At 39.6% G+C, this 13986-nt stretch overlaps 1 protein-coding gene across 3 annotated transcripts; it reads right to left on the reverse strand.

Annotated features, from left to right (window-relative positions):
• Positions 1-303: 303 nt before the first annotated feature.
• Positions 304-13857, reverse strand: Slc38a2 (solute carrier family 38 member 2). Of its 3 annotated transcripts, none has more exons than XM_004863149.4 (16): positions 13561-13857; positions 12455-12648; positions 12133-12214; positions 11870-11985; positions 9014-9087; positions 8823-8915; positions 8616-8697; positions 6955-7037; positions 6403-6461; positions 6150-6314; positions 5705-5784; positions 5496-5596; positions 4719-4843; positions 4220-4364; positions 4019-4116; positions 304-3244 (listed from the first exon to the last, which is right to left on the reverse strand). In XM_004863149.4, the coding sequence occupies exons 2-16, from the start codon at positions 12577-12579 to the stop codon at positions 3146-3148; spliced, it is 1527 nt and encodes a 508-aa protein (XP_004863206.1). In that variant the 5' UTR covers positions 12580-12648; positions 13561-13857; the 3' UTR covers positions 304-3145. The 3 variants fall into 3 exon arrangements, with proteins under 3 accessions (XP_004863206.1, XP_021098693.1, XP_012934515.1); XM_021243034.2 differs by having other exon boundaries at positions 12455-12645; positions 13561-13854; XM_013079061.3 differs by lacking the exon at positions 11870-11985 and having other exon boundaries at positions 13561-13855.
• Positions 13858-13986: the final 129 nt, after the last annotated feature.

Raw genomic sequence — 13986 nt, forward strand, 5'->3', positions numbered from 1 at the left:
TAAACCAAGCTACTACAAGATAAGCATGGTCATCTCGGTGGAGCTTGACTTCTTCCTAAGCGTATATCTCCTCAGTGCTCCTTTATTCTAACTCCATCAGGATAGCTTTCTGAAAAACTAATCCCAGATTGTGGGCTGCCCTCCAAGGTCAAGTCTGGGTCCTAATGATGCTTTGGCATCTTCCAACATGAAAGTGAAACAAATCTATTTTTCATTAAATTTAACATGAAGTAAATGCTATTAGGCACTCACAATCCATCAGTAGTCTTTATCCTATTGCCTCAAAGAAAAAAACACTGCTACTCAGGATTAAGCATGTATTTATTTTAGTTCAGTTAAAACATACATTGTTTCATTGAAACGGTGTAGCACTCCTTGCCAACAAACCATACCGGAATTGTTGGCCTCTAACAGTACAGTGGGGTATTTACACTATATACACCAAGTTAACACACCCAGCTTCTCAAAAGGTCTTTCAGTATACTATCACATTTTGGTAATGACTGCATTTTGAAAATTTTGACCTTATTCAAAATTTAAATAAGAGATTTGAACTTGTACCAAGTTTTCATGAAAAAATTTGATGTCCAACCAAGTTTATTACAAATACAATTTTAACAAATATTTTAAATGTTTAGTATTTGTACATAATTTATCAATTTTATATTGAATTCTCTGTACAGGTACTTTTTTGACATATATAATGTGAATTCATCAAAATGCAGTTAAGAAACTTACAGGAATATATACACTTGAACCCCAAGACCCAATCCTGATATATACAACCTATTTACAAATACATATGGACAGACATTGTATGTACATAATTATCATAAATATTGAAAAATAGGTTAGCTTTAATGGATGAATGCTGTTCTATAAATAACATTAGTTATAACTGAAACATCCATGGAAGACAGTAATGCAAAATGAGGTGACAAGACAGTGGTTTTAATACTGAAGACTGCTCATTAATGGGAAAATTCACTGTTTAGGAACCTATGACAGACAAGGTAACTCAAATATGTGATGGAATTTATCCTTGGAGTTGATTTTAAACCTCAAATAGTGAAAGGATTAAGGGGAACCTCTCCATATTGATTTGCTATGTATGAGAAGAGGATTCTTGTTTCCATTCCAGGTTGCCAAGTACTTCACAAAAGGATGTGAACAGTAGAAAACAACTCTTTATTGGTATTTGGTATTATTCCCTGGCAGATCTTAGGTGTAGTATCAGCAACTTTTCCCAGGAACTCTTAGAAGTGCTGATTCTTGGTCTGAACTAGAGGTGAGGTTCTGGATTCAATTGGAGTGTCCGAAGCCCAATTAAATGAAAGCAGTGCTGTAGGATTTGTCTTCTCACTGCCTTTTTATTTCTAGATGGTCCTAAGAATTTTTATCTTCGTAGAAACAAAAATGGACCATTGGTTTCACCCATGGTAAGCACTACAAGGCGTCTTCCAGTTCCGTTAAGGGCCTTTAATTACAGACATATCTTCTCTATAAATTTAGTCACATAAATACAAGAATGTGTAACAAAAACCATGTCTGCCACATTGCTGGCCCTTGCTTCAGACTAAAAATGTTTCATTCAAGAGAAAACCTTAGAGCCAGAAAACTGATGATTCAATTATTGTTTCCCTCAACCATTTAATGGAATTATATTAGATTTGACATTATGCCGGATGGGAAAAGTACCACATTACTTAATAATATATTCACCATACACCGTAATGTACAATAAATGTGCTCTTAAAGCCAAGTTTCAAAGTAATTTTGCCACTTCTAACTGGAATTGAAATGGAAGGGTAAACATGCAGTTGGACCAAAACTACATACAATCACGTTGCACTGTTTTTTCCTTAGCTTATCATGTTAGATGTAAACAAATAATTCTATGTTGTACAAGAATGAGATGACAATCCAGTGCAAAACAGTTTATGCTTACTGCATGAAAAACCCATTGCCCTATATGAAGAGAACTTATACCAAATATTGGTGTAACATGTGGATTAGACCTCTACTGTAGACAAAACACGAATACAACTAAGCCATACATTGTCAAGTAAATCACACTTCCAGTAGATGAGCATTTTGAAAAACTGTACTCTCTGGATAGAATAGTTTTGGCATATCGCCATCCAAATGCCCATTTCTCACTGCTGGAAGCAATGTCAAAAAAGGGCTGGCCCAAAAAGACCCAGAGCCATCCATTAGCCCTGGAGACAGATGCAACTGAATAAGCCCTGTTTTACCCAATTGCACTATTTGGTACCTCAAAATTAGTTATTTGATTTTCCATAGAAATATCTGCATTATTTCCATTCTAATAGATTGAAGACCAAAACACTCCTGTCTGGATGAACCAAAGTATTTGGGGACAGAGATGTGAACAGAGTTCATCTAATTTGGTGTAGCAATAAGCACTCAATTATCCTTGAAATACAGTGAAGTTTGAATGGAAAAAAAAAAACTTCCTAATTCATGGTACAATTTTTCATTATTTTTTTTCCTCTAAAAATTACTTTGGGTAAAAAAGTATTTGGCTTATAATGCCTACAAAAGGCAAATCATTACATATTAATACTTATTTTCAAATACCAATGAAATTATGTTATGGAATTGACAACTGTTTCTGGATAAAGTTAAAAAAAAGCCATTTCTTAAAAGTAAAATAGTGCATCTGAGGTCATTAAGTATTTTTGGTACAAAAAAAATAGTGTTTTTCTCAATGGTTATTTCAATATTTTGCTGTAAATTAAGAATTGTTTCTCACATCGAATGGTTCCATTAGGCACATTCAAGTAAAATCATAAAATATCCAAGTTAAACAATGACACAGCCAAACATGTGGCTTGATAAAAGTTAAAAGTTCATCCATTCTCTGGAATGGAATAAAATTGTCACTTCCCTTAACCCAAGTCTCGTGGTTTTGTTGTTAATATCCATTGCTAACACACAGATAAGTGTCTTTTTAAAAAAAGAAAAAAAAGAAAAACGTTCACTTATTCTGCATTCAGAAGAACCAGCGAGGAATCTGCATTTCAAAAGGAAGTGAAACTGAAAACATTAGGTGAAATTTCATAGTAGTTGAGTCCACTCAACACCGGCATCAGATGGACTATTGGAGTTTGAGCAGTGCCAATTAATGGCCACCTCCAGAGGCATTGTGTACCCAATCCAAAATAATCAAAGCCATGCTTCCAATCATCACCACAATGCCACTTAGCAGGAAAAGCAGAGCCTGCAATGAGCACACAGAACAAAAAAACATCAGCAAGCAACATACCAGCTAAACATTCTGCTTTTAACATGGACTCAAAATCACTGAAAAGTTCCATGCATTGTGTAATATTCTGTGTGCGGCTTATTTACAGTGGAAAATGACACTTTCTCAACTTTGACACTTCTTCATTCCCTTCTCAAAGAAAAAGGACACTTTCTTGAATAAACTACTTCATATAGAGTGCTGGACTGGAGGGGTTCCCCCCACCCCTTTTACGAACAATCTTTTAAAGAGCAAAACAATTACTGGCACTTTGCAATTCTGAGTAAAGAGGACAGCTGCTTGTTTGTAAACAGTTGTAGCACTTTAATCACACTGAACAGCAGTGGGAAATATTGTGATCGAGAAGCAGTCTTTTTCCTAAATATCCCCACCACGATTCTGTTCTAAACCCACACCCGTTAGCATCATATGCTCTGTAATCAGGCCTTACTATCCTGAGGGTAAGTATATGCTTGGGAACACCATGGAGAGAAGGCACCCAAGAGCTCTGCTTTGAGAATGGGCAGTCTTGTCTGAACGGAACGACAAACTTACTTTCTTGAAATTAATGTTTTAAGTATTAGGTGATAAACTATCTTTTACATCCCATGCCCAACCTTCTGTCAAGTTATATTATTACTAAAATATTTACTAGAAATTTAAAAGTGAAACTATGGTAGAGAAACTGAAAATCAGCTGGCAAAATTGGAAAGGTTTTTACTGTTTCTCTAGTCACAATCTTTCACTCACCCCAATCTTTTGCACAGATTTCATAGGTTCTTTCTTCACCAACTTGATATAGAAGGCAGACGGGAGAATAAAAATCAACATAGCAGCCGCAGATGCACCTGTAAAAGAAATTTACTATTTGAGAATTCAATTGCTTATTTAACTTTTTAAGCCTTAACATCCTTGATATTTGATTCAACTTTCATATTCTAAAAAACTTACCAATGAAACCAAAGATATCCCTAATAGTTGGGACAAAGATGACAAGCAAGTTGGTAAAAGCCAAGATAGATACTGTAATGAGACTGTGGCGCCACCAACTGAAATCTTTTGCTGCACACAACAGGTGAGTTACAGAACTCCGGATCTGCAAAAAATAATTTATTAAAGAAAATTCAGCTGTAGCTAATGTAAAGAATTTCCATGGAATAAGGACTGCATGTAAAACAGTAATCACTTGTAAAAAAAAACTGTGTCTTCTCCTCTGCTGCTGTTTTGTTTCTCTAAATATCTGAACATTACCATCATTCTGTATCTTAAAATACGGAAATGTCCCAGGATCTTCTGAAAATCTACACCCTAACAAGAAAGCCCCTTAGAAACCACCACCAACTGAGTATTGCTCTACTACTGTCCCTTCTGACAGAAAATAAAAATGCCACAAATCTTCAAGTTTAAAAACTCATCTTTGCTGAAAAAGGGCAAGTTATTGATTACTTACTGGGAAAATAACTACTGGTACTGTGAGGGTAACAGCCATTAGCACAGCCAAACGGACAATTAGAAGAATGGTATCTCTCTCCACAACAGAAGAGTAGGTATGAAGTAATTCAGACTCAACACGTCCTACAGGGAAAGACCAAACAAAGCTTTCCGTATGGTTTCCTCTGGAGATCAAGTAGAAAATCTAACTTACAGTGAAAGCTCTACTAAAACTTTTAGCTACTCACAGAGTAACTATAAACTAAGACGCTAATACGATTAATTTGGAATTATAGTCAATGCAATTAAAATAACATTCAAAGGAAAAATTTTCTAACTACCAAGTCAAGATTTAGCCACATGACCTCCATTAAAAACAACAGGAGCTAAATAGCTAAATCCCACAGAATGGCTTACTTGTATATTACAGGGTTTTTTTTTGTTTGGTACCGGGGATTGAACTTGGGACCTTGTGCTTGTGTGGCAGGCGCCAGAACCACTGAGCTAAATCCCCGGCCCCACTTGTATATCACAGTTTAATGGTAATGGGAGAACAGACACGCAGGCTGAACTTAATCAGAGGCAAGGACATCAAACATGCCATCAAATGATTAATGCGTGTCTTCAAACCCAGACTCTAGCAACTGCTGATGAAATGCACTACAGAAAAGTCTAAGGTCTAAATTCAATGGCTTATTAAATACCAAATTTACCAAAACAGATTGAATTTTTACTCAGAAAGTGTCTGTCTCATTTCAATAAGTGTTTTTTCCCCTCTAAACTAGGCATTATTTACCGTAAAAAGTCAAGTATCCAAAGAGAGCAGCAAGCAGATACATGAGAAACATAGCAAAAAATGAAATCTTGGACACATTCATCATTCTTCTTCGGCTGCGGCTATGTAGATTAAAAAGAAAATGCAGATACATGTATTAGCAACAGTTATAAACAGTAGTCTAATATTTTCCCAGTGAACTTATACAGAAAAACCCAACAAAAACCTACCTCTTCAGCTCTTCATAGATGGGCAGAATGGCAGGATGACAGACAAATGAAAATGTCAGAATTGGTACAGCATAGACAGTCTGAAAAGAGATGTAAAAGTCTGTTTAATACCCCAATGTTGTACTCTCGTCAGTTTTGTAGCTAAGCTTCATATATTTAGAATCAAAGTCTAAAATAGTTTCTTTTGCATACTTAGCCTCCATTTTTTAATCTGCCCATTCAGTGATCAATATCTTAAATGAATATGTTACTTAACACCATGATTATTTCTCAATCTACTTTAAGAAAATCAACACTTTCTTCATAGTTGATAACTAGCTATTCACATGCTTTCTAGAAATCGCCTATTATCCATCTTTCCCTTGTCTTAAGAGTTACTATAAAACTTTCAATGGGTAATTTCCCTCTTTCTTCCTAAAATGTTCTTTTGAGAATATATAGTTACCTGTGAGTTGAAGATAAAATAGTGTGGTCTGCAAAAGTCAACTGTAGTTGCGTTAAAGCCCTCTTGGGATACAAAAGATGTTGGCTGTGTTAAGTTGCCATTCATTGTTTCATTCAGTATCAAACCAACTTCTGGACAAGGAATCTGAAATTTCTTGCAAATCACCTGAAATAGATTATGTTATGGTTTTAAAAAACTTAATAATGTGACAAGGCTTATAAACAGTTATTTTCTATAGAAAAATTCAACCTACCACAATCAGAAAGAACACCATACACAACAAGGAAAGGCCACTGGTATATCCCAAATATCCTGTAAGAGGTAGGAAAAAAGCAAGTTATTAGTTTGATAAAGTAAGGTTAGGTAAGAGAAATATCATTTCTCTATGGATTAACCAAATTCTGCTGGGAAGATTTTAGGCACACTGAAGTTTAGTAGATACAATGTTAAACTTCTAACATATAAAGATAGGCATTTGTTACAGCTGAAATAATAAAGATTATCATTCTGTATTACTTACAAAGCACAGACAATAGAGAAATATGAAAGAAGTACTTTGACCTCTTGGGAGCTACCTTGGTAAGACCTTTCAAAGAACTACAGGGGCTAAGGATGCAGCTCTTGCCTATCATGCACAAGGCCCTGGGTTCAATCCCCAATACAGCAAGAAGAAAGACCTATTAAGTTCTGCATGCTTGCAACTCCCACAGGTACGTTTAGGGCCTTTTAAGCTCTCACTAATTTCTAGGAAGAGTAAGCCCTGGTAAATCTCTTCTCAGTAATCTTTAAAAATGCGGTTGCTCACCTAAATTTCTCAGCAGCGACAAAGGAAGAATGAGTACCAGTGACACCAGCAGAACCAAATAATCACCGTTCAGATACCACAATCTGCGGTTAAAAAAAAAAAAGAAAAACAAGGTCAAAGCTAGCTATGGAGTACATACAAATCTTCACAAATGACTCGTTATAGAAATATCATAAAGATACACATGAAAAGGAGGTCTTGGGAGTAATTCCTTGTTCAAGACAGGAGTAACTTTTTAACTTTGTATACTGGGTGAATATTCACTCAGGTTAGAGTTGGGAGTATAAAAGTCTAACTTTCGTCCCACTGCTTGCCTAGGAAGACTGCCAGCTGATTCATAACATAAAACGCTTCTTAAAGGCTTACTAACATACCCCTATCTCTAAGCACTTCTAGAAAAAACACAGCACACCAACTTTGTCATAGCTTGAGTTTGCCATTTCAAATGTTGGCGACAAGTACATTTTTCAATAAAAAATATTTTTCAGACATCTGTTAGCAAATACACTTATTAAACATTTCAACAAGGAAAATTTTCCATACTTAACAACCACCACCCAAAACAAACCTGTTCTCCAAACCAGAACTTTATTTCAGAATACGAAGTACAGAGTGTTATTGATACCTTGACTCCAATAGTAAAAATATCACTTCTGAACACTGTTATGTCCCTTAATAAAGAACTATAGTCTAAAGCCACTGTTTGTAAACTTTGTGTATGAATTCCACTTCATTTACTTCACCAACAGGGATCCTACGGAAAATTAGTCTGTAAAAATCAGCTCATCAGCTGGGTGTGCTGGCACATGCCTCAGAAGGCTGAGACAGGAGAATTGCTGAGTTGAAGCCAACCTGGGCTACCTAGTGAGTTCAAGCCCAGCCTGAACTACACAAAGTGAGTCCCTGTTGAAAAAAATTAAAACAAAAAGCAGTTTACTAAATTAATTCCTACATTTCTAAAGCAACAAAGATACCCAACGAGCTGTATGAAGTTGGGAAGTAATCTAGCCCTGTGTTTTCTTAAGAATTTACTAGTTCACAGGAATGAGTAACTGCCAGATTAAGTTTAATGATTGTTTGTTTTTTTCGGTACTGGGGATTTAATTTGGGTCTTTGGGCTTGCGCAGCAGGCGGCGAAACCACTGAGCTAAATCCCTGGCCCTGTGACTGGTTTTTAATGTAATTCAGAGCTTCAGTCTTAGGTTGGGATCTATGTTCAACAAATCTCACTTCTTAAATATGAATATAAAGTGAAAAAACAATTCTAAAAAAAACCTGTTCTCACACAGGTTAGAAATTACTGCAGATGAGCCAGGTGTGGTGGCACATGCCTGTAATCCCAGCACTGTGGCAGGATTGCCAGACTAGGAGTTCAAGGTCAGCCTGAATTACATAGGGAGACCCTGTCTCAAAAAACCAAAAATGGAAAAAACAAAACAAACAAAAAAACCCCAAGAAATTACTGTGGATATCCAGAATTAGAGCTAGCTACTATCTTTGGTTTTTCGTTTTCAAAAAGTTCAAATTGGTTTATGGGGAGACTTCTTGGTCAGTCAACAGTAACTTTATGTTCTGACAATCATTTTATATACAACTTTGAGAAAATGTATCTAACCATTTTAGACTGTTGTTTCTTAGGAGTAACCTTACTTAGCACCTACCCAGTTGTATCTTCAATGTTCATTAATGCCTGGATCACCAAAGGTAACTCATATTTCACTATAAAGAGGTAGCTTGACATAGCTGGAGGAAAACAAAATTATACCATCATTACAAGTGAAAAATGCAGCATGTGACACAACTCACGTGTCACCACTGTCCTACACAGTAAACAAAGTCTACCAAATTGCCTTGTAAAGAATTCTTACCTCCAATGTTCTGCATGGTAATTGATCCAGAGGCTGCGAGCTTTCCAACCAGTCCAAATGCCTTATGCCCCAATTGTTCATATAATAAAGACCCTACAATTTAAAGAAAACAAACATGAAGCAAATAATTGAGGAAAAAAAATCGTGAAAGGTATAAAGTATTTTGAGAAAAATTAAGAATGCTACCATACCTCCTTCATTGGCAGTCTTCAAAAGGAGATGAACAGAATATAGGGAAAATATTGACACAAACGTCAAGAGAATTCTGATGAGAAAAGGCAAAGGGTTATAAGTAAGTAGGTCTTTTAAAAACAATGCTTTTGGGTTCTTTCAAACAACATTAAATTTGGAAATGTGTCTTATTTGTGCCAAAATGACCCCAAGTACTATTCTTTCTCCTGCTAGCTCAAGTGTCAAGTCTGTCACCTGGTATTAAAAAGGTGTTTCATGTCTCAGGTAATAGTTCCACACTATTGGTCAGGGATGCACACTGTGTAATACAGCAGGCACTGCTAAAAGCCCAACTTCCCAATGGAGTTATGAAGCTTGAGTAGCGATTCTAACATCAAGCTATATGCCCACCACTTCTCTGCAGAAAACAGCTTCCTGTAAGATGTTGGCCATTAAACTCAGCCCACAAAGTTTTTGTGAAATTCAACTGAGACAAGTTCAGGAAAGGCCCTGAGACTACATGAGCTACAGAGATAAGGACAGCAATGGGAAGGGAGAAATGATACTCAAATTTAAAGTGTCAGGCCCTATGAACTAAACTAAGGACTGGGCACAAAGAACTGTAACCAGTGTGATGATACTCTGCATTGACCCTACAGTGAGGAATACAGGCCAAGCTTGTCAAACACCTGTCCTAGAGCAAGCGACTATCAGCTTCACTGTGTAAACTGTCTTGTCCCTTGACCCTTCTCTTTGAACTAAAGGGGAGATGGAGGGTACAGAGAGAACTAAAAGAACCCTAATACCATTTAGTTTTCCTTTAGGCTATGGGTTCTGTCTCATTCCACTTAACTTGCCTTCCACTAGGGAAAGCAAATAAGGATAGGGCTTTTTATTTTAACAAGCAAAAATAACCAGATGTGATGACACACATCTGTAACCCTAACACTGGGAGGCTGAGCAAGAAGATAGCAAGATTGAGCCCAGTCAGGGCAACTCACATCCCATCTCACACACAAAAAAGGAAAATTCTGGAGAAACTCACAAATTGCTCTGCAAACAAGACAGCCATGAGTTTTGATTCTAGAAGGGCAAATTACATAAAGTACCATGTAAACTGATAGCAAAGAAACTGATGTCTAGGAGTTAAGTGTAGGAAGTAGCATTTAGCTAGTGTTCTAATGCCAGACTTTTATGGAGCCTAGTTCTAAGGTGACACTATTAGCTTCATCTCCAACTGGAGAAAAGATGGTTTAATTTAAAATGAAACAAATTAAGTCCTTCATTGTCTCACACTGAAATGACATGGGAGAAATGGGTTTCATATCCATTTTTTACTTCACACCCTTTGAGGTCACTAAAAAATCTCAAGACTGATTCTTCTTAAAAAGGTCAGCTACAGAATTGTTTAAAGTGAATTGTGGCAGCTATATGGCTTTTGGCCTCTCCATATAATATATTGAGGAATAAAAACTCACGCAATCTTGGTATATTTAGCAATTTATTAATATGGTTAATCAAATACATAAGCTCCTATTAAAGCAGAATCCCAAAAGTTCAAGGGTAACATATCTTTGCTTCCACTCATGAAACAGTTGCCATTTTATCTCACTAAACTTCTGTACTCTAACCACATTGGCAGTTTTTAAATTGCTTCCAGTTTTTAATACTAAGAGCTAGGAAGAGTTTCAGATATTAACTATGATTGCCATTCAAAATTTTCTCTAAAAAATTTTGAATTCTAAGATCCTTTCCACGTATATTCCTGATCCCTTACCTTCCCAAGAGGTTTTAAAAGCCTCATTCTAATGAAACAAGCCCAGTGAACCCTAGCTTCTACTATTGTAGTCAGTCTTAGCTTCTGTGGAATTTCACAGCATATTGTGACGGTCTGCTTTCCTTTTTAATGAACCTTCTGTCATGCTAGAGAAAATAACCTGAGTAGCAGTCACCAGGCAGCTAACTAAAACACATCTGTCACAAAGAGACGTGTGGTTTCTTCATCGGTATGATAAAAATATGAAGGCACAAAGCCAGCCTCCGCCACAGCCACAAGTCCACAGGTACTTGAAATTAACAACTGTGATTAAGACGCTGGTGCTTTTCGTCCTGGAAATATGGTTCTTAGTTTTCTATTAAATTTCCAAGGGTCAATGACCCCAAAATGGCTAAAAGAATCACTTCTATAAAAGTTTTCTATGCTTCCAAAATTTTATACACCATTTATGATGGAAAGCAAAAGAGTAACTAACCCTAACCAGGCAACTAGAGGGAAAAACATTTCAAAGTGGGTACTTAATAAAATATTCATTTTTGCCACACTATGCGGCAATTACATACACCTAGGAAAGGTAAACATTAAAAAAAAATGAATTGTTTTTCAGTATCCAGAAAATGACTCACTTGTCTTAAAACAAATATGTTCCAGGCTAGGTAAATATCACACCTTAGTTTTCTTTTCCTTATTCACATCAGGGGCCACAGGTCCTTGGGGTGACTTTGTCAATTTATCAAACTGATTTGGGAAGCATTTCACTCAGTAATATTTTTGGCTTCTGCTTGATTTATCAATAGTTCTTCTTTGTTACCCAGTATCTGTCAATTTTTTTCAAAAAACCATTTCCACTAACTGAAAAGATTTTGGGCTTAATTTTTCAGTTTTAAATGCTGCCCTTTTCCTACCTAATTGGCTTTCTTTATATTGTGCATTAAGTAGTGGAATAAAGAGATTTTGGGGTTTCTCATTACTTTTAACTTTAAACAATTTTTAAGTCAACTATTTGAACTGTAAATTCAGTTTTTGGAGCCAAAATATGTTTTACCCATCATATAACTGTCCTGCACGGCAGGCAGACTCACTACTTACACATACTTACATAAAAAGAGCAATTCCAGTATTAGCCATGGCATAAGAAAGCCCAAGGATTCCACTGCCCACAATCGCATTGCTCAGATTAAATACTGACATTCCAAAGGAAGTAGTACCTGGATGCTACACAGAGGGAAACGATAACCAAACATATAACAATAATTAAATGGAGAAAACCAGTTTTGGGCAAGTTAGATTTGAAATCTAAGAGTAAAACTAGTCTTTTACTCCATAAAGCCACAGACACACAAATTACAGTTTTTAACTTACAAAGTCTGTTTCATACTTCTTCTTCCCCAAATTCGATTCAAGTAGAAAGTTCTGGTTTTCAGGATCTACATCTGCATAATGGCTGCAAAAAGTATATATATGCATTATTTTAATTTACTGAAACACACTAGTTTAATATAAAACAGCCCACTATTCTGTCCTAACAACGTATAAACACAAAAGATGCTGTCACTGCAAGAGAACAACTGGGTAACTCGAGATGATACACTGTCCAAATGCACCAGTAAATGCAAACAGCATAATAAGGACCCTAAGTTACTGACTCCCGCAAGCTGTTTTTAAAGCGCCTAACTTCACCCACCTTTTCAGAGCAGCTTGCTTCGTGGGATAGGCGTAGTTGAAGTCGCTGTTGGAACTGTAGCTACTGCTGTCCTCATCCGGGGAAATATTGAACCTTCCCATTTCGGTCTTCTTCATGCTGAGCATGGGGTGCAGCGAGCGAAAGAACTGAGCTCCTTTTGTCCTTGGCGGTGCACCGGCCCTTTAGTCTGCCTGCTAAAGTAGAGGCGGCGTCAGGACTGCAGCGCCCGCCCGCCGCTGGGTCACGTGACGCCGCCGGGAGGCACAGCGCGGCTGATTCATCCCCGGCCAGGCGAGTGGAAAAGTACCAGCAGAGCGCGAGGGGCGGGGGCGCGCCGAGAGGCGGAAAAGTACCCACGGCCCGGGCCGGGACGCTGAGAACAAAGATGATCCCACCGCCGCGCCCGCCGAGGTGCGGCGCCCTCGCCAGCGGGTTTTAGTAGCTCACTCTCCCCACTCCTGTCTCGTCGGTGGGGGTCTGTTTTGTTCCGCTCCGGCAGGGCGCACAGCAGCCTACGCGCGAGGATCAGCAGAGCCGCGCGGTCCGCCCTGACCCCCCACGCGGGGTTCGGCCTCTGCGGCACCCAGCCGAGTCCCTCCCGGCGCAGCGGTCAGGGCTGTCAGCGCCCCTCCGCACCCGAGCAGGGCCGAGAGCCGGGCCGGGTGCGCCTGGGTTTGTTTACTCGCGCACGCCCGCGCCCTCGAGCACACGCATCCGCAGGCAGCGGCCACCAGGGCTGGGCCGGCCGGCCCGGCCCCTCCTCTGCCCCGAGAGGAACTGATGCAACCTCGATTGGCAATGGTCAAACGCGCCCGGCCGGGTCTTCCCCAGTCCTGGCCCCATCTAGAACCAAAGCCCCAGGCCACGTCGGCCAGCCCCGGGACTTTAATCATTTTTACGAATGCCAATCAGCCATGGGACTTGCCGCAGCAGAGCGGCGGGCTGCCCTCCCCCACGGGGAATGCGGCTCCAGGCCGGACGGCCGGTTCCTCCGCACCCTCCCCCGCGGGCTGCGGCCCCTGGCGGAGCCCGCCGCCCCGCGAAGCCAGCCCGCGCCCCTCCCCCACTCCCGCGCGCGCCCGCGGCCCCGACGCCCCCGCGCTGACCTCGGCGGTTTCTGCTGCGGTCTCCCAAGCCTCACCCAGACGTTTGCGGGAGGTTTGTCTCAGTCGGCCAAGAACAGTTGTAAGAAATAATAAAAAAAAAAAAATCCGACAACAGGCAGGAGAAAATAATTTTAACTAAAAAATGAAACGGTACAATCGCCGCCCCAATCCTCCGGCGTCTGCCGTGTCAAGGGGTAGGCGCGAGCGTGCGGGAACGCGTGGTCGGCTGCCGGTTACGAGGCGGAAACAGAGCTCCGGGGCGGCGGCGTGGCGCGCTTGTGGAATGGCCCCGCGACCCGCGCTGTTATAGCGGCTCCCAGGCGGTCGCGTCAGTGGGCGGAGCGCGGCTTGGTGAGCCAGGCTTTGTGTATCAACACCACCTGGGCCCCGCCCCGCGCTCGGCCCCGCCCCTAGTCCAGCGCTTCG

Source organism: Heterocephalus glaber, unplaced genomic scaffold (assembly GCF_053883595.1).
Source record: "Heterocephalus glaber isolate CG9 unplaced genomic scaffold, H.glaber_assembly_v1.0 deba00001733, whole genome shotgun sequence".
In the NCBI taxonomy this organism is placed as follows: Eukaryota; Metazoa; Chordata; class Mammalia; order Rodentia; family Bathyergidae; genus Heterocephalus; species Heterocephalus glaber.

Excerpts from the sequence above, each read along its gene's own strand:
- Slc38a2 (XM_004863149.4), bottom strand. The coding sequence starts at position 12,579 with ATGCTCAGCATGAAGAAGACCGAAATGGGAAGGTTCAATATTTCCCCG. Across the intron at positions 9,088-11,869 it reads ACTGGAATTGCTCTTTTTAT|AATTCTCTTGACGTTTGTGT; the intron begins GTAAGTATGTGT and ends TTTTCTCATCAG. Across the intron at positions 8,916-9,013 it reads GAAGACTGCCAATGAAGGAG|GGTCTTTATTATATGAACAA; the intron begins GTATGGTAGCAT and ends TTTAAATTGTAG.